General features: G+C 44.8%; 1 protein-coding gene across 4 annotated transcripts in view; it reads right to left on the minus strand.

Moving 5' to 3' along the window:
* LRBA (LPS responsive beige-like anchor protein) overlaps positions 1 to 17,981 on the minus strand; it is a 396,467-nt gene extending 378,486 nt beyond the window's left edge. For 2 of the 4 annotated variants that reach the window (XM_071555648.1, XM_071555646.1), the window contains exons 1-2: positions 17,199 to 17,472; positions 15,952 to 16,393 (exon numbers count right to left, since the gene is read on the minus strand). In XM_071555648.1, coding sequence (XP_071411749.1) covers positions 15,952 to 16,170 — 219 coding nt within the window. In that variant the 5' untranslated portion in view covers positions 16,171 to 16,393; positions 17,199 to 17,472. Of the gene's footprint in view, positions 1 to 15,951; positions 16,394 to 17,198; positions 17,473 to 17,966 lie in introns of those variants that run through there. The other 2 variants (XM_071555647.1, XM_071555649.1) reach the window with 2 other exon arrangements.
* Between the last annotated feature and the right edge of the window lie 538 nt (positions 17,982 to 18,519).

Below are 18,519 nucleotides of genomic sequence, written 5' to 3' on the forward strand. Positions count from 1 at the left end.
AAGAATACTCTGCTGAAACAGTATGAAATCAAGACAGTAGCAGAAGGCACACAGAGGCTGCCGCTGGCTCATGGAAGCACTAAAGCTACCAAAATTTTGAAAAATAAGACAGGACTTGGGAATGAAACTTAAGTCCGGCTTTTTAAAGCCTTTAAGTGCCATTGGAGTGAGAGAAACAAATGCAACAGCAGATAACAGGTCACAGATAACACCCCAGGCATCACTGCGCTCACACTGTATCACCTCTCTCTTCTCAGGACATGAGGCAAGGGTAGAGGGAGGAAAAAGAAACAACACACTGTCCCGTGATGATGGCTGCAAGATGCCTGAATTGGATATGATTTCCTTTCTTCCTTTGAAAAGGCAAAAGGAGTTCAGGCTTCACATAAAAACACAACGCAACAGGCATGATGAGGCAGCTCCAGAGCCAGGCACTGAAGAGTCTCAACATCCCTTTATGTCCAAATAGAAAGCACAGGAACCTGCTGGGCCACGCAGTGGCAAGGCCAACATGACTGTTCTTCTTTTCTGTTTTCCAACTTAACTACCTGGTGCTTGACCTCAGAAACAGAAAACATGTATTTGCTGCCGCTCTGAAAGCAGAGAATCATAAAATGGTTTGGGTTGGGAGGGACACTAAACATCACCTGGTTCCAAACCCCTGCCAGGGGCACAGATGCCACCCACTAGATCAGGTTGCTCCAACACGGCTTCCAACATGGGGCATCCACAGCCCCCTGGGAAGCCTGTTCCAGTGTTTCACCACCCACTGAGTAAAGAATTTCCTCTGAATATCTAATCTCAACCTGCCTCCTTTCAGCAGTGAGAGCCTGTGCACAGCAACTCTGTGTTTAGAAAAGGTTATCTGAACAAAAGCTGAACCCACACACGTCTCTGGGGCACAGGATCATACAGTGGCTGCAAAACAACTGAGTAGAATTTCACAGAAAGACCTTGAAGGTTGCTTAAAACAGAAGACATCACATAATTGACCTTGAGATTAGCTCAGTTGGTTAAAATTTGGTTGTAATAACGACAAGGTCACGGGTTCAATCCCCTATGTGGGCCATTGACTTGAATTGGACTCGATCCTGTGGGTCCCTTCAAACTCAGAATATTCTGGGATTCTAATCTTAATTTATGACCCAATGACTCTTGAAAGCAAGTTGTGAATTATTTCAATATCTTTTCTAGTTTTCAATTTAAGAATCCTGAAATTCCATCTTGAGGAGCAAAAATGATTCTTTCACATTTTCAGAGCTTAATCCTGAAGATTTTAAGTTTAACCCAAGTTACACAATCCAGTAAAGATGCCATTGATTTATACCTGGACCAGGTCAAAGGAGGAAGAAAATGCACATCAATTTTGCAAGTGTTTCTGCAAAATAGTTTATTTATAAACTCTTAAAACCTTCTGAAGATCAAACTTTTTATTGCCAGTGCACAATCTACATTGTGGACTGTAAAAACAAATTATACAAATATGCAAAGACAGAACTTCTCATTGACTTCTGCTGTCAATAGAACAAAGGCATGACCTGGAAATACCTCTTGGTGGAGCTGCACAGGAAGCAGAGCCCAGGAGGAAGGTATCTACCCATTGCATGCAGCTGCCTTGAAGCACTTTAGTTGGCATCACGTACCCAGAACTACCACCAGTTCTGCCAGTTCTCTGCAGCCCTATATATGAATGCTTCCAGAAGCAATAGTTCTGTACAGTAGTAGTTTTACCTAATCCTTTGATACTCTGTAGCCTTAAAGTCTTGTAGAAAATCTGCACTTTTATTCCTCTTCCCAATAAAGTTAACAAATGTACAGTATCAGTCACAACCACCTACTTCAAGGAAGTAAGCTCTGATTCAGTCTGCAGACACTTTGATGCACCTGATGGATTAAAAGGAAACAGCCTGACTCTTAGAGGTCTGCTGTGTTTACACAATTAGTGAGCAAAAACATCACTTTATTCTCCTTTTTATACCACTCATCTTTGATATGGAAAAGAGGACAAATATATGCCAAAGAGGCACATGCTACTTCCTAATACCCAACACAGTGACTCTACAAATGCCTTACAGGGTCACAGCACCAGAACATGGAAACACATCAGAGATCACAACTATAGAGCTTGAAGATGAAAAACATATGCTTGGGTTACTAGTGTTTAATTCATGTACTTGACATACATACATTTGATTATTCTGTTTTCTTTCCAGTAATGGACAAGAGCTCCTCTTGGCCAAACTATCAACCTTGTTAAATAAAGGCATCTTTACCTTCAAAATTCTGATTAATATTGAAGTTCATGCACCTTTTAATACAGAAATTTGCACATGCAATTACTGCAACTGAGAAATCCTTTACTCTGCATTGATCCCATTGTTATAGTGATCAATACCTGTTTCAAGAATCCATATGGGCTTTCAAACATTTTTCCAAGGAATACGGTAAAGTCACATGCAAATCAAACCATTCAGGGGTATCCTTGACAAATAAAACTCCTGAGAGAGCTGAGAAACAGGAGTCCATGTCTCTAGCCTCATATATGTGCACGAGCCATACAAAATACCAAGGCTGATTCTTAGAAGGTGTCAACTTGAACACTCAGCTGGAAGACAACTATAAATAAGCATTTAAAACTTCTCATCTCCTTCCCCATGCACCTGCTTTAACAGGAAACTGAAGCATCAAGACCAGTCAGTGCTACAGAACTCAAATGCATTGCCAACCCACAGAAGACACAGGGTAAGTGTGTTTCAAAACTGAAGAGCTGTTTCACAAAACGGGTGTAACGGATGATGCAAAATGGTCATTAAGCCCATGTCTGACTAGTCCTCTTGTCATTAATATGTAACATTGCTATATTGAAATGTACAGAAATACCCAGTTCAGGAAAACACTGGGCTTCAGCCACCAGAGTAGGAACAAGCCATGAAATACTCATTAAGTCCTTCGTGTCAGTAACAACAGTTAAAGGACCCATATACAGTATCACTACAGCAAGTCTGAGCAACACACGACAGAGACAGGACAAGTCAAAATCCACTGAAATAATTCCCTCTTCCTCTGCCTCAATATGTAAGTTAAGGTGAAATTTCTGACACTTCTGTGCACTTAGAAGTGATTTCTTGCATAGAGATTAACAAAGAATCACCAAATTACCAAATATCCCAATGGTCTGGTTTGGAAAAGACCTTAAGGTTTCATCCCCTCTGCCATGGGCAGGGTAGGGACATCTTTCACTAGACCAGGCTGCTCAAATCCCCAAACAACCTGGCCTTCACCACTTCCAGGGATGGGATGTTCACAACTTCACTGGGCAACATGTGCCAGTGCCTCATCATCCTCACAGTAAACAATTTCTTCTACATATCTAATCTAAACTTACCCTCTTTGTTTAAAATCATTACCCTTCATCCTATCACTACACATCCTTGTAAAAAGTTCCAGCTCTCTTGTAGCCCCCTTCAGGTACTGGAAGGCTGCTCTAAGATATCCCTGGAACCTTCTCCAGGCTGAACAAATCCAGCTCTCTCGGCCTGTTTTCCTACAGGAGGTGCTCCAGTCACCTGAACATCTTCGTATCCTCCTCTGGATCTGCAAGAGCAGGTCCATGTCCTTCTTATGCTGGGGATCCCAGACCTGGATGAAGCATTCCAGGTAGGGTCTCATGGAAATTGAGTAGAGGGGGAGAACCCCCTTCCCTGACCTTTGCACAAGTCCATATAGATGAAGTAGCTCTTCCCTTATCCACCAATGCTGCAAACCCATCGCTGATGGCCACTAAATTTTCAGGCATGATTTGCCCTTAGAGAAACCTTGCTGGCTGTCACCAATCACCTCGTTTTCTATGTGCCTTAGGATAGTTTCCAGGAGGATGTGCTCCATGATCCTGTCAGGCACAGAGGTGAGACTGAACAGCTGTATTTCCCTGGGTCTTCCTTTTTTACCCCTTTTAACACTACGAGTTATGTTCTCCCTTTTCCAGTCACTGGTAACTTCACCAGTCTGACCTGACTTTTCAAACTGGACACAACAACCCCCTGCAGCGCTACAGGCTGGGCACAGAGTGGCTGGAGAGCAGCCAGGCAGAAAGGGACCTGGGGGGACTGATTGACAGGAAGCTCAACATGAGCCAACAGTGTGCCCAGGTAGCCAAGAAGGCCAATGGGATCCTGGCCTGTATCAAAAATAGCGTGACCAGCAGGACCAGGGCAGTGATCCTTCCCCTGTACTCTGCGTTGGTGAGGCCACACCCTGAGTACTGTGTTCAGTTCTGGGCCCCTCAGTTCAGGAAAGATATTGAGGGGCTGGAGCGGGTCCAGAGAAGAGCAACAAGGCTGGTGAAGGGACTGGAGCACAAGTCCTATGGGGAGAGGCTGAGGGAGCTGGGGTTGTTTAGCCTGGAGAAGAGGAGGCTCAGAGGTGACCTCAGCACTGTCTAGAACTACCTGAAGGGAAGTTCTAGCCAGGTGGGGGTTGGTCTCTTCTCCCAGGCACTCAGCAATAGGACAAGGGGGCACGAGCTCAAGCTCTGCCAGGGGAAATTTAAGTTGGAGATCAGAAAAAAATTCTTTCCAAAGAGAGTAATCAGGCATTGGAATGGGCTGCCCAGAGAGGGGGTGGATTCCCCATCCCTGGAGGTTTTTAAACTGAGATTGGCCGTGGCACTGAGTGCCATGATCTGGTAAATGGACTGGAGTTGGACCAAGGGTTGGACTTGATGATCTCAGAGGTCTTTTCCAACCCAATCAATTCTATGATTCTGTGACAGTAACAAGATCATGAGATGTAAACAGTCAGGATTTGAATTCAGAAGATTGAAACAAATAGTTTTTAATCAAGTTTTATTACAGCACAATTACAGTGATTAAACTAAACTGTTCATTTGTGATGTTATTTTAAGACAATTTCATGGGCAGAATTAGATTGCTCCTCTAAAATGTTACCTCTTCTTCTCTTCATACAAATAGAATTGAAAGACATCCCAACAACTCTTTGCACACCTAATTACAAACCCCTACAGACATATCCATCTTTAATGTGCTAAGAACAACAAAGACATCAAGACTAAGTTGAGTGAAATTTCGGTATTTTTTTCCCCCATTTCCAGTTTTCCAGGCTTCTCAATTTGACAGCCTAGCTGAGGGAAAGCCTGAACCAACAAGTTTCTTGGTTACAGTTCTCTACATCATCTGACAATGTGAAAATTTATTTCACCACACATTTTGGGGTTTTTTGGAGGGGATGGAGGAGTAGACTATACAACATCAACATGTATCTAGAAGCATTACATGACTTTTTTTTTAATTGCCTCATGCCCTCTCTCAAAACAGGCACAGAAGTAGCCAACACACTCTTAAATCCAGATCTAGTTGGAAACAGGGATAACACCTACCTGGAAAATGACAGGTCCATCGAGAAGCAAGAAACCCAAGCTTCTACCACCTAAATTCCATCTTTTTGAAATATGTCTAAACAACTCTGGTGATCACTCAGTCACCAGAAAAACCCTTTCACATGGAAATAATTCACTTTCCAGGAAGAGAATCAGGATTCTGTACACTACAAAGAAATCTTTACTAAAATCCTATCTTGTGAGCAAGAAATCCACTGTCTTCCAGCTCCAAACTCCCCTGTCACATATGAGTGACTGGAAAACTGTATTCAAACATATTCACCACAAAGCTGGGACTTGTTTCTTCCAGTGCATTCTCCCCATGCTCATGAATCTGGCATTCCTTGCTGTATATGAGCCTGGTCTTTCCAGAAGAGGGGTTACAAGTATTCCTTACAGGTCACTGACAACACCATCGTTCTGCATTCCTGACAAATGGCAATTTGAATCTCTTCCTGCCAAGGACAGAAATCAGGGTGACTTTCATTTCCTGCAGAGCTGAGACTGCACTAAACCAGCACAATTCCTGAAGAGCAATGCATATTTCACTTTAAAAGCAGTATACAGGGAGAGCACAAGTCTTTAGGGCTGGGTGTGAGATGAGTCATGGAATAAACATCTCCCCAAAGGCAATGCCCCTGCCAATCAGCTGATCCACAGCAACTGCAGCACACAGTGCCATTCCCAGCTTCCCAGCCAGCTACAGAACCCAGGGAATGCTCAGGACTCACTTCTGCAGCCTAGGATGAAGGCAGCAGGTGCCAGGTCACAGAAGAAGAGGTGGGACAGCACAGAAAGGACAAAGCAGTGTCCTGGTGTGTAGTCAGACAGTGGACAACCCAGCATGGCACAAAACTGGGACCTTACTTTTCAAGAAGAAATGGGCAAGAAAATAAGACAATATTTTCCCCATAAGCGTTTACTGATTTGCATAAAGATGAAAAACCACTGGTAGTTTCTGATCCTGAGAACTCTTCACAGTACTCTACTGTTGAGCTGGAACACCACTTCGTTAAATTAAGGAAATTTCAGGAGTTGAAAACATAACATCTTCAGAAGGTGACCCTTGGCTGCAGATCACAAACTGGACACAGAAACTTTTGCAATCCCAATTGAAATATCCATTCCCAGCATCTCAGTGTTCTCCCATTCTATAACAACATCAATGTATTAAACATACACAGCTCCCCATCTCATTACAAAATTCATTCTGAAAAACCCAATCACAGTTACTCAGCTTCACACTCCATACCAGATACCTAAAATCCAGGCATTAGGGCACCTAAATTATGCTCTGGAACCAAATCCTACAGTTTAACTAAGCTCCCATTAGGGAGGGAGAAAAAAATAAAGCTTGCAAGTTCTTTTCAGTCAAGTTCATAACCTCAACTGCAGACAAATCACATGCTTAGTTTCAATAAAAACATTAGCAGGAGGCAGATGCTGACTGGGCTGAGAGTTTCCATTTGTTTATTTAACAGTCATGCACCATTACCAACATTAGTCATTTGGTTCCTATATTCTCCCCAACTGCATTGTTTTAAGGCCTATTAGCAACTCTACTTCTGCATCATTGACCATTTTTTTTGTAACTTAAGTCTATGATTGCACATAAAGAACCTTTCTTTTTGGTTCCTTTTAAGCACTATTTGATTCCAGGGTCTACCTGGATTGTTAACAATCCTGCAAAAAACAATTGCCCTCAGGAACGCTGTTTTAATCCCAAAAATGTAAACAGCATAACTTAGAGACTTCTCTAATAAAAACCTGAAAGTTGTAGGATCTGCAAAAGCAATCCAGCAATTCTACAGCAACAGGGTTTGCCTTACTCCCCACCTACCTCCATATCCTAATCATATTTGGGAAAGCAACCAGTGCAATTCCCACCCAAACCTAGAAGTTAGTTAATGGGATCACTCTGAGATTTATCAAGCAAACATCCAATATCCTGCACTTCATAGTCACACATTCCCAGTTCACTGCAAGATGCCCTGGTTCTCTTGCTGGTCTTTTATCACAAAAATGCCCACCTGCTGCAGTTACCATCTCACCTGCTGCAGTTACCATCTCACCTGCTGCAGTTACCATCTCACCTGCTGCAGTTACCATCTCACCTGCTGCAGTTACCATCTCACCTGCTGCAGTTACCATCTCACCTGCTGCAGTTACCATCTCACCTGCTGCTTCCTGCTGCCTCTGGTCTTTCAGAGAGAGAGAATAAATAAGCTACAGGTCACCCTGTGCATTCTCACAGTTACTGTCTTACAGGGCTAATCTAGCACAAGCCTAGAAATTTGCAGTATCTAAGTGGGGCAAATAGAATAGACTCTGTTTAAATTAATCCATTTCTGGAACTTCTGTTCACACCTCAGAGAACAACTGCTGATACAAAACAGGGAGCCACCAACACAAATACATATAACACTTTCATAGAACAGATGAGTCCTACACAGGTACTCTGGTTTTGATTTCCACCTGCAAAGGAAAGATAACCCAGCAGATTTCTTCAGTTGCATCCACAAAACAGAACAGGTTTTTTTTCCTGAACAACTCTATTCCAGTTTTTTGGTCACACAAAAAATAACCTGGATTTGCTGTAAAGCACATATGAATTTTTTTCCTAGATATATGTAGAATACAAAAACCAACAAAATTTCTCATATGCAGACTGCAATGAAGAGACTTGCAGCTCAAACCCTCAGAGCACTAAGAGGAGGCAACAGAGCACATCCTATTCCCACTAGCAATTCTCATTTAAATATCTTCTCAAGGCAGCTATTAACAAGAAAATCATGCCTGGGACAGAGCTGCTCCCAGCTCCCCAGTCACTACTAGGGGAATCCAGTGCAACAGAAGGCATTAGATTTTTTTTCTCCTCCACAAATTAGTTTCTATTTAGAAATTACTTATGCCTATCTGTGATGCTCTGGAATCTAAAGCACTGTAGCACTGCAAGCTCTTCACAAACTGCTCCAAGCTCCCAGTGGCAGCACAAAGCCCACAGTGTCTCAGGCCAAGGTGCTGCTGCAGCTCGTGCAGTGTCATTATTTAGAGAATTTAAGTACAGCAGCTGTGCAAGGAAGCAGCTCGATTGCAATCTGCTCCAAATACAGAGCACTGCATGCTGGAAACTGCAGTCTCCTCTGGCCACACACAGTATTAAAAAAAGCAGGTGGCAAGAGTATCCTGTTTTACGTGTATTCATTTGAGCCCTCAGACTCCTGGCAAAGGGCCAGAGCTCCCAGACAAAGCCTGAAGGTTTCCCAGAGTAAAATAAAAATGGCCAAACTAGTCTTGGGACAGGCAATAATAATATGCTGTAGCCTGATAGCAAGTCTAACAGAAAAATCCAGAATTAGATACAGCAGAAGTGTAATCTAAATTAGGACAGTAGTAATTGGGTCAAGCTAATACTACAAACCATCATGCAAAACCTTACGAAGAGGCCAGCAAGGCCTCCAGGGGCTGGGGAAGACACTTGAATGGCAGAAAGTTAGCTAACTGTAATTAGTGATTATGACCAAAAACTTTCTTCCAGATTGACCCATTTAAAATAAATAGAAGTTCTTTAAAAAGATATGCATAAATTTAATGCATGCAAGACTGAATTTGACAGAAAAGATTCTTAAAGGGTTTTATACAGAGAAACACCAAAGGAGCAAGAAGCTATTTGACATCCAGTGACTAAACTGTAGAGCTTATTTCATCTGTGCAGTGGATTAAACCTTCCTCCTTAAGGCTCATAAAGAACTTCACAGCTGCATGAAGACAGAAGCTATCAGTGCTTTAAACTGGCAACTTACCTAGAAAAAAGTAAAAGGTCAGAACACCATTAAGTGAGCCACAGTTCAGAATGACTGCAGGTTCCAAAACAGGCAGTAAAACAAATATAAATATAGTGAACGAAATCACAAAGAAAACTCATTTTTATCTTCATCAGAGTTCACAACTTAACACACACCAAATAAAAAAAAAAACACAATAATTTTTCAGGAGACTGGGACTTCTCAGCAAGCTTCAGCAACTTCAGCAACAGAGTAGACACTGGTACCAAACACTGGACCAATTCAACATGACTTCAAAAAAAAAATAAAAGCAAATATTTCATCTTTGATTTTCCTCAATCTCCAGTGTTCATCCAATACAGTCACTTCTAAAAAACTTCACTCACATTCCTCTTGAGGTTATTGGAGAGGTGAACCAAAGTGCACAAATTCAACATACATGAACAAATATCTATTTTTATCTCACTCTGCCATGTGCAGCCTTTGTAGCAACCTTGACGTGCCATCCACCTGTTTCCCTGATGCTTTTGCCTAATTTCATTCTATTCCCTAATCCGCAAATGCCTTTCCTGAGCCAGTCCATATGGCCACTCCATCCCTGTGCTCTCTGCACTGCTGGGTCAGGCCCTTGGTCCATCCAGCCCGGTATTGTCTGACAGCAGCAAAACAAACACCACCCAGAAACAGCAAAGCAACCGCAACAGAAACCTGACTCCCTCTCCTTTGTTATCAGACACCAGCTAGAAAAATCTGTCATTGAACTGATGTGTTCCCCTCTAAAGGGGAATTACAAGCTATGCTTTGAACACATTTTGAACAGGCTGCTAATTAAAAACTAACAAATTGCATTATTAAGACATGATAGATGTAAATGCCTAGATCAGCTTTGCTTTTTAGCTTTATGTTTGTGCAGAGCCTACTGATGTCAGCAGAGGATGCCAACACTTCTGAACAACACAGAGCATGTCATTCACAGGCTTTCACAGACACCTGAAACCTCAGATTGGAGACGAAAAGCTCTAAAAATTTGGTGAGTTAGACAAAGAGTAAGAAAAATGAACATTTTCCCCGTGTGGTCTTAAGATTTTGTCCTCAATATTTTGTTGCCCTACATAGCATTTTAAGTTGCAGCCACAGAAGTGAGTTGATAGCACAAAGTACAAATCAGCTCCTCCTCAGAGTCTACACAGTTTTCTGAGGGTGCCATTGCCACCTCACTTACTACACTTCATACCTTTCTCACCTGACCACAGGACTTCCCTGAAATCCTACACCTACCACACAGGGTGACATTTCCACCAACTACAAAGTAAAGTCCAAGTTGCACCAACACCTGAGAAGACCCCAATGCACTCACTTCATTATTAAATGCATCCATAGCCACTTGGAACATCTTCTAACAAAATGTCTATAACTCTTATTTTAAGGGAAGGACAAGTGACTCCCACTACTCAGACTCACAGACTATTCTGAGTTGGAAGGGACCCACAAGGATCATCGAGTCCAACTCTTAAGTCAATGACCCACAGAGGGGATTGAATTCATGACCTTGGCATTATTACAGCCAAGTTTTAACCAACTGAGCTCATCTCAGGGTCACATACACAAGAATTCTGAACCAGGAAATGCCTGGCCAAAGACATCTCAGCCTCATTCAGTTAGCTAAACTTACCAAAATCATCTTTTACTGTTACCAGATCCCAAGGTAGCTGTCTTCAAAAGCATGAAGATGGACTTGGAATTAAGGAGCCTAAACTCATTCCTCAAACCAGGCACAAGCCTCCCATGTAAAGGGGCCAGCAAGAAGAAAGTTTGCACCTGATGTATTTTATTAAAAGGACTTTGAGACAGATTTGGAAGCCTCAGAGGTATTTCGCTGAATTCCACTCACTCAAGAAGAGTAAAACCAGGCATGACCACTAAGACAGCTGACTCTTCAATTTAGGATGATTTTTACAATAACCTCCAAGCCTGACCCAGCTAAAGCCACAGACTTACCTTATCATCTACACTGTAAGTGGACAGAAGTGACTGAACTGGGATAACTGTAGCCAGAGGTGCACCTGCTGGGGAAGCCTGCCATACATTGAGAAATGCACAATATTCAGCAACATTCTAGAAACTACTTGGTTCCTCACACTTGCCATCAGCATTGGCAAGTTTATGTAGAAAATAAAGTCCAGCATTTTCTAAAAACATAGGTAATGTAATGAAAGGAATGCATTGTTATGAAGACTTCTTACTACTGCAATTCATCTGATTCTATCAGCATTAGCATTTGGCTTTTCTACAAGATGGCACATGCAAAATCAGCCTGTGACCAAGGATGAAAAAAGGGGAATTTATACTTCAGAAAATCCATTATGAGTTACAGTGGTCTAGTTGCACTGCTGTTCCAGAAGCATCCACACCACATTAGAAACCTGTTGTATCAGCAGGAAAGTAAACTGTAAGCATTTTTAGAAGTAACATTAATTTTTGTTTGTGGTTTTAGTATAAAGTCTGGCAGAAGTGAAAGAGCTGACAAATTAAATTTCACACAGTTATTTTAGTCTCTGCTCCTTAGATCTCATTATTTTTACTCCAAAGGTAATGAAAAATAGTATTTCTCTCATTTGCACCAGGGAACTCCTGGTGAGGACCTCACAGAACAAGAACCAAGAGCACATTCACCTCACCCAAGAGACAGAACATTGAAAAAAAAGTCTTTGCAACACAGACTGAGGGAAAAAAATGAACTAAATCAAATAACAATCTATACTATACTCAATAACACAATTAGAAGCACTAAAGCTTTTTTAAATAAAATTGGCTTAGAGCAAGGCACAGCATTCCTTTAGAGAAGAGCAGAAAGATTAAATGTCTGTTTTCTCTATAGACTGGTCAACTTGAGACCCAAGTAAATTCTGCCAAGAAGTCCCCAAGGTGAATTACACCAACACCACAGGGAAGGACAACAGTTGCACAGTCACCTGCCTGAAGTACAGCAGAATTTTGCCCAAATACCCACTTCCCTCTGCAAGCCCAGCAATGCAGCACCGTTAACATGGACATGCAGCACCCATGATGAACAAAACACCTGCAAGTGAGAGCCCTTAACCCACTGAAAAACAAGGATATCCAGTCTGAGTTTTATATACAAACAGGAAACTTGCAATAACTTGGACAATGCTGACATATGATATAACCAGAAGCTCCATCCAGAATTTTAACCCGGAAAAGACTTCGTAGGACCTCCTCTATTTCCAAAGCAGTTTGTGTAGCCTTCAGAACAGAATTCTGACTCTACACCTGAGAACTTCAGATCCTAAAAATCTAAGTTTTGCTAACTTCTGAATTATTTCTATCACTCCTTTTAGAAGTTTCTTCTTTAATAGGGAGTTAATTTGTCTTTCTGTTTTACTTTGAAAAACACATAGCTCTTCTAAGTCAGATCCCACTGTAAGTAGTTTATTTTTCCATTCTATCAACTTCTCCTACCAGGAGGTTAATTTTATTTTAATAAACTAAGAGGGGAAGGGGGGGCAAATATGAGGTAATGCACAGGAATTCACCTGATTTGTATACAAAGGAATTTCAGGGAGTTATTGCTGCCCAAAGTCAATGAAAAATAAAATTCACAATGCATGAGGAATAGATATCCATAATATAGCTTATTGTGTCAAAAAAGTTACAGAACAGGTTAATACTGGAACAAGAATGTGCTTTCAAAGTTTTTCACAGACTAATCAGCTTCTTTAAAGCCTGTATTTCCCTCTTCACTTTTAAGAGGTGCTGAAATACACAAAGCCATATCTAACACAGTCTAGAAAACTACGCTCAGTGAAAATACCAAAACAAAGCTGATAAATTCAAACGTTTCTAAGAATAGAATTTCCAACAACAACAAAATGAGACCACCAGGTTTTTGAGGCATGCTAGAAGTGAGCTCCCTGAGCATTCTGTTACAGTACTGGACAGAGAAAATGTTGTAAGTGGTTCTCAGCTCCATGATCCAACACTGCTGAACTGAGTAAGTTATTTGCTTCAGCTTAAACTTCTTCAATAAGCAGCATGTCAGTTATGGTGCTCTTTAGATTTTTGACCTCCTGAGTCTCTCCCATATAGAACATGACCAACTCTTAAATACTTAAAGATGAGAAACATCAAGACAGCACTTTGGGCTTCTCTTGACTCTCCATCACAAAGAAATTCCCCTTAACCTCCATGTGCTACAACAAGCTTGGAGGGCATAACTAAGAGCAACATGTTTCCTCAAAAAAATAAAGCCAGCTAACAGCCCTTTTTAAAATATAAACTCTTCACATATGAGGGTGGTTATGCTATAAAGAGTAAGTATGTAAAACCACCTTTAGACACGGATTTGTCCAGCTCTGCTTGCCCTTTGGCCTAAAAACATCTCACTTGTCACTTTAGTGGTCAAAAAATCCCCCAAATACCATATAACCCCAAATATATTTTCAAAGTACAAGAAGCAGGGTGGCTGCTTTCTGCTTACATCCCTGAGGTGGTGCAGTTATGAGTCACCAAACAGGGTGAAACCAAACTGAAGGGGATACACTGGGCTTAACCCCATTAGTAAGAACAGATCACAGCATGATTTTCATGCTCCCAGCTGAACCTGCACACACAGGAGGGAGGGAACTCGCTCTGCAAGCTGTTGGGAAACAAACTACCAGACAAACCATGGCTAAGAATCACTTTATCATATGAAAGTTACGTATTTTCTGTATACACACACAGAAAAGTAAGCACATCAGTGCTAACCAATACTCCACATGCCTTAAATTCTGATCCTTGTGATTTCAGAGGTGTTAATTGATGAAATGGTCACAGCTGAACAGAGGCACAGATCAGAGACTGATGAATGACTGCTGCTCTGTCAGGAGACCTCATATCCTGAAAAACTACATTAAAAAGTCAGCTGAACAATCTTTACCAAAAAACCCCCACCAAACCATTGGTTGTTTCATGACACCTCTCAACTGATACAATTATGTGGGGTATGAGCATAAACTTTTGCCTCCCACACTGCAGGCAGGTGTGCTGAAAGGGTTGAGGAATCGTCTCAGAGAGGTCAGGGATGTGGTTTCACTCACACAACAAGAGCACAGCTTCAAAAGTTTCCAGGGCCAGAAATTCTCCCTTATCTCCTTGAGAAATGAAGATCCAGGAAAACACAGTCCATGGGTAAAATTCTACAGACCTCTTAAAATCTAAACCAAGGATTCTCTGAATTAAGCTTAATTTTTTGCTCCTCTCTTGTCCCAAATGGAGCAGAACAGGAATCCCAGGAATGAAGGAGCTTTTACATTTTTAATTATTCTGCTGAATCTCCTTCTGCTGTTGCCACAAAACACACCTTCAGTACACTAAGCAAAAGATCACACTACAAACAAAGTAAAATTTAACATGCTCATGAATAATTTCCTCTCATATAAGTGTCCTAAATAGTGAGCTGGTCACCAGAATTTTCTTTTGAACATCATGTCCATATATCTGAGCACTGGGTTTTGTCCAGGACACTTGTCAAGTGGACTTCAAGTAACTTAAATCACTTCCTCATACTTGAAGCATCCATGAAACCTCTGATATGCACTTTAGTTTTGTCACTACTTCAATTCCTCTGTATTGAGACACTTATCCAAGCAATTTAGAGGGCTACATTGCTAATACAAAAATATTCAAAAAATAAACATTCACCATAACCCAAGAAGATAACACTGAAAAACATTAAACAGACACAGCACACAAATATTTAGCAGCCATTAAAACTTGCATGCAGCAAAGAATGCTACTTAACAAAATAACTAAAATGCAAACAGCATTTAAAAAAACAGTGGGACTTTTGCCTCAACTTTCTTTTTTACTGCTACCTGCTCTCACTTCCTGGTCTGTCAGAAACCACATCAATTTAAAGTCAAAGCAGCTCACTTAAGGAGGAGTGACAATAGGTATTTTTGGAGATCTTTAGGACCTCTGATATTAGCAGAGTGTCTTTGTAAACAGTTTTCCTCCCAGTGTTTGGTCTCCTGCATCAAAGAAACATTATTAACTGCCCTAACTGCTTTAAGCTGCAACTTAAAGCAATTGGCCCAAGAAGTTCAGTATTATGTTTGTAACTTCAGCAGGAAAAGTTGCATCCTCAATCTTTGTTAAGACCTGTTATGAAGTATTAAACACAGAAATGTGGTATTCAAAAACATACAGCTGACTCCCTAATTCATTAATAAAAAACGGACATTGAAACCACATTCTACTCTTCCCAGACTGTGTAATGTATTTGAATGAACTGCTCCCTGAAACCCTCACTCCCTGTACATGGAAGTTGTGCCTACTTCCAAAGCAAATGGGAAGCAAAGAGGGGTGTAAACAACTTCACTGGAAAAATTGTTTTGACTTAAAACAACAATGTGTGTGTTTTGATGCCAGTTTGAGTTACTAAATAAACATTTAACTTTCTTGTTGAGCTTGCCTGTTAAATGTTTAAACATAACAATACTCTTCCCAGCTCTAAACAAGCAACAATTTGTCTGAGGCAAACCAAGGAGGATGCTGTTTAGAGTTGTTTCAAGTTTAAGTAAGCACACTCAGAGGCTCACATGCTTTTTCTTCAGCTTTTATGATAAGTAAAAACAACCGAGTTGAAACCCAGTATGATGAAAGTGCAAACATGTAAAAAACTACTAACAGAAAGATAACATCAAAAAACTGTGGGATTCTTTAGAACACCCGTGCTGCTCTTTTCCCTCATTCAGGCAATCAACTCACCAGATTAAACACAGTGTCGACTATGTCTCTGTTGGACACTTCACCAACTTCAACCAGTCCTGTCAGCACAGCAAATTTCATCCTGATACCTCGGATGGGGACTCCTGGATTCAAAGGCTGCAGCACACTTCTCCCTTCGGCAGCATTTCCTTCTTTTCCCGCTGCTCCTCCTTCATCATCACCTGTTGGCTGTACAACTTGTTTGCCTTCACTCGCCATGGCTAGTTCAGCGCAGGTCCCGGCTTCCAGCGCCAGCTCCTCGGTCGCCGCTCCGGGAAGCAGGAGCCACCTGGGCAGGTGAGCGGCGGCCACTCCTCGCGTCCCTTCGATCCGGCTGCCGGGAAGCGGCGTGCGCGGGGGAGGGCGGCAGGGAGGGATCGCGGCTCCGTCCTCAGCAGGAAGCGTCTGTCACACCGCTCTGCCCCGGCAGGTATTTACAGCCCTGCGGGACAGCCCGACGTGTTTCAGCCCGAGGTGTTCCAGCCCGCGCGGCGCCCGGCGCTGCCCCAGCTCTCGGTCCTGCCCCTGCCCCTCTGCCCGCGGTGCTGCCCCAGCCCACTGTGCTGCCCCTGCCCCTGGTGCTGCCCCAGCCCGTGGTGCCGACTCTCTGCCCCAGCCCCTCTGCCCGTAGTGCGGCCCCAACTCCCGGTCCTGCCCCAGCCCGCGGTGCTGCCCCTGCTGCTGCCCCAGCCCGCGGTGCTGCCCCTGTCCCTGTCCCTGCCCCAGCCCGCGGTGCTGCCCCTGTACCTGTCCCTGCCCCAGCCCGCGGTGCTGCCCCTGCCCCTGTCCCTGTCCCAGCCCGCGGTGCTGCCCCTGCCCCTGTCCCTGCCCCAGCCCGCGGTGCTGCCCCTGTCCCTGCCCCAGCCCGCGGTGCTGCCCCTGCCCCTGTCCCTGCCCCAGCCCCTGCCCCTGTCCCTGCCCCTGCCCCTGCCCCTGTCCCTGTCCCTGCCCCAGCCCGCGGTGCTGCCCCAGCCCACGGTGCTGCCCCAGCCCACGGTGCTGCCCCTGCCCCAGCCCGCGGTGCTGCCTCTGCCCCCGAAGAAGCCGCGCCGGGAGCGCTCCCGCCTCTCCCGCGGAAGTGCTGCCGGACCTGCCGCGCTTCCAGCCCGGGCGCCAGGGCTTTAACCTCCTTTTTTATTATTATTATTACTATTTTTTCCTAAAGAGAGTGCGCTCCTCCTCCCCGCCCGGCTCCCGCCCGCCGCCCCCCGCTCCCGCAGGTGCAGCGCCCGCAAGTTCGCACTCACCGCGGGCTGCGGAGGGGGCGCGGGCAGCGCCGCTGCGGGGCCGGGACGCGCTGGGCTGCGCTGGGCTGGGCTGTGCCGGCCGCCCCTGCGCCCGCCGAAAGGCGCCTCAAGCCTGAGCCGCCACCGCTCCTGCCGCTGCCGCCGCAGCCTCAGGGCGCGGAGCCGCCCAGCCCCTTCTCCTTCCTGCCGCCACCGCCGCCCGCCGCCGCCATGACAGCGCGCAGCACCCCGAGCGCCTGCGCGGGCCGCGCGGGCGGGGCCGGAGCGCGGGGCGGGAGCGGCGGCTGCGCACGGACAGGTGGGACAGGTAGGATCAGGTGGGACGGGGGGGACAGGTGGGACAGGGGAGTGCAAGTGGCACATGTGGGACAGGGTATTGCAGGTGGGACAGGTGGGATCAGGTGGGACGGGGGGACAGAGGGGACAGGAGAGTACAGGTGGGACAGAGGGTCAGGGGAGCGCAGGGGGGGACAGGTGGGACAGGGAGACGGGGGGACGGGGAGCAGGTGGAACAGGTGAGGAGCAGATGGGATCAGATGGGGCGGAGGGACAGGAGAGACAGGGGGACAGGTGGGACAGGTGGGACAAGGGAGTGTAGGTGGGACAGGGAAGCGCAGGTGGGACAGGGAAGGACAGGGGAGCGCAGGTGGAACAGGTGGGGGAGGGGAGCGCAGGTGCTCCAGGGGAGTGCAGGGCATGGTGGGGGAACAGCTCTGTCCGTCGCATGACGGGAGCGCCCCCACCCCGTCTCACGGGCAGGCTGCTCACCTGCGGGGACCCTGCCGATGCTGAGGCTGCCCCCAACTTTATTGCGCTGTTCACAGAATCACAGAATCCTTAGGGTTGGAAGACCGCCCTGGAGATCATCCAGTCCAAGCTCAGGTCACCTGCAGCAGGTGATGCAGGACCATATCCAGAAGGGGTTGGAATGTCTCTGGAGAGACAGACTCCACGACCTCCCTAAGCAGCGATTCCAGTGCTCTGCCGCCCTCAGTACAAAATTCTTCCTCATGCTGAGATGAAACTTCTTGTGTTTTAGTTATGGCCATTGCTCCTCATCCTGTCGCTGGGCACCACTGAAGAGTCTGGCACCACCATCTGCTCGGCACCTGACTTTGAGGTGTTTATGTGCATTGACGAGATCCCCTCTCAGTCTGCACTTCTTTAGACTGAAAAAGACCCAGCTCCCACAGTTTCTCCTCCTAACAGAGATGCTCCAGATCCCTCATCTTTGTGGCACCGCTGGAGAACTGGAGACAGCACTCCAGATGCGGCCTCACTAGGGCGCAGTGCTAGAACTGCTTGGGGACTGTCGGTCCTG

This window comes from Pithys albifrons, chromosome 5 (genome assembly GCF_047495875.1).
Source record: "Pithys albifrons albifrons isolate INPA30051 chromosome 5, PitAlb_v1, whole genome shotgun sequence".
In the NCBI taxonomy this organism is placed as follows: Eukaryota; Metazoa; Chordata; class Aves; order Passeriformes; family Thamnophilidae; genus Pithys; species Pithys albifrons.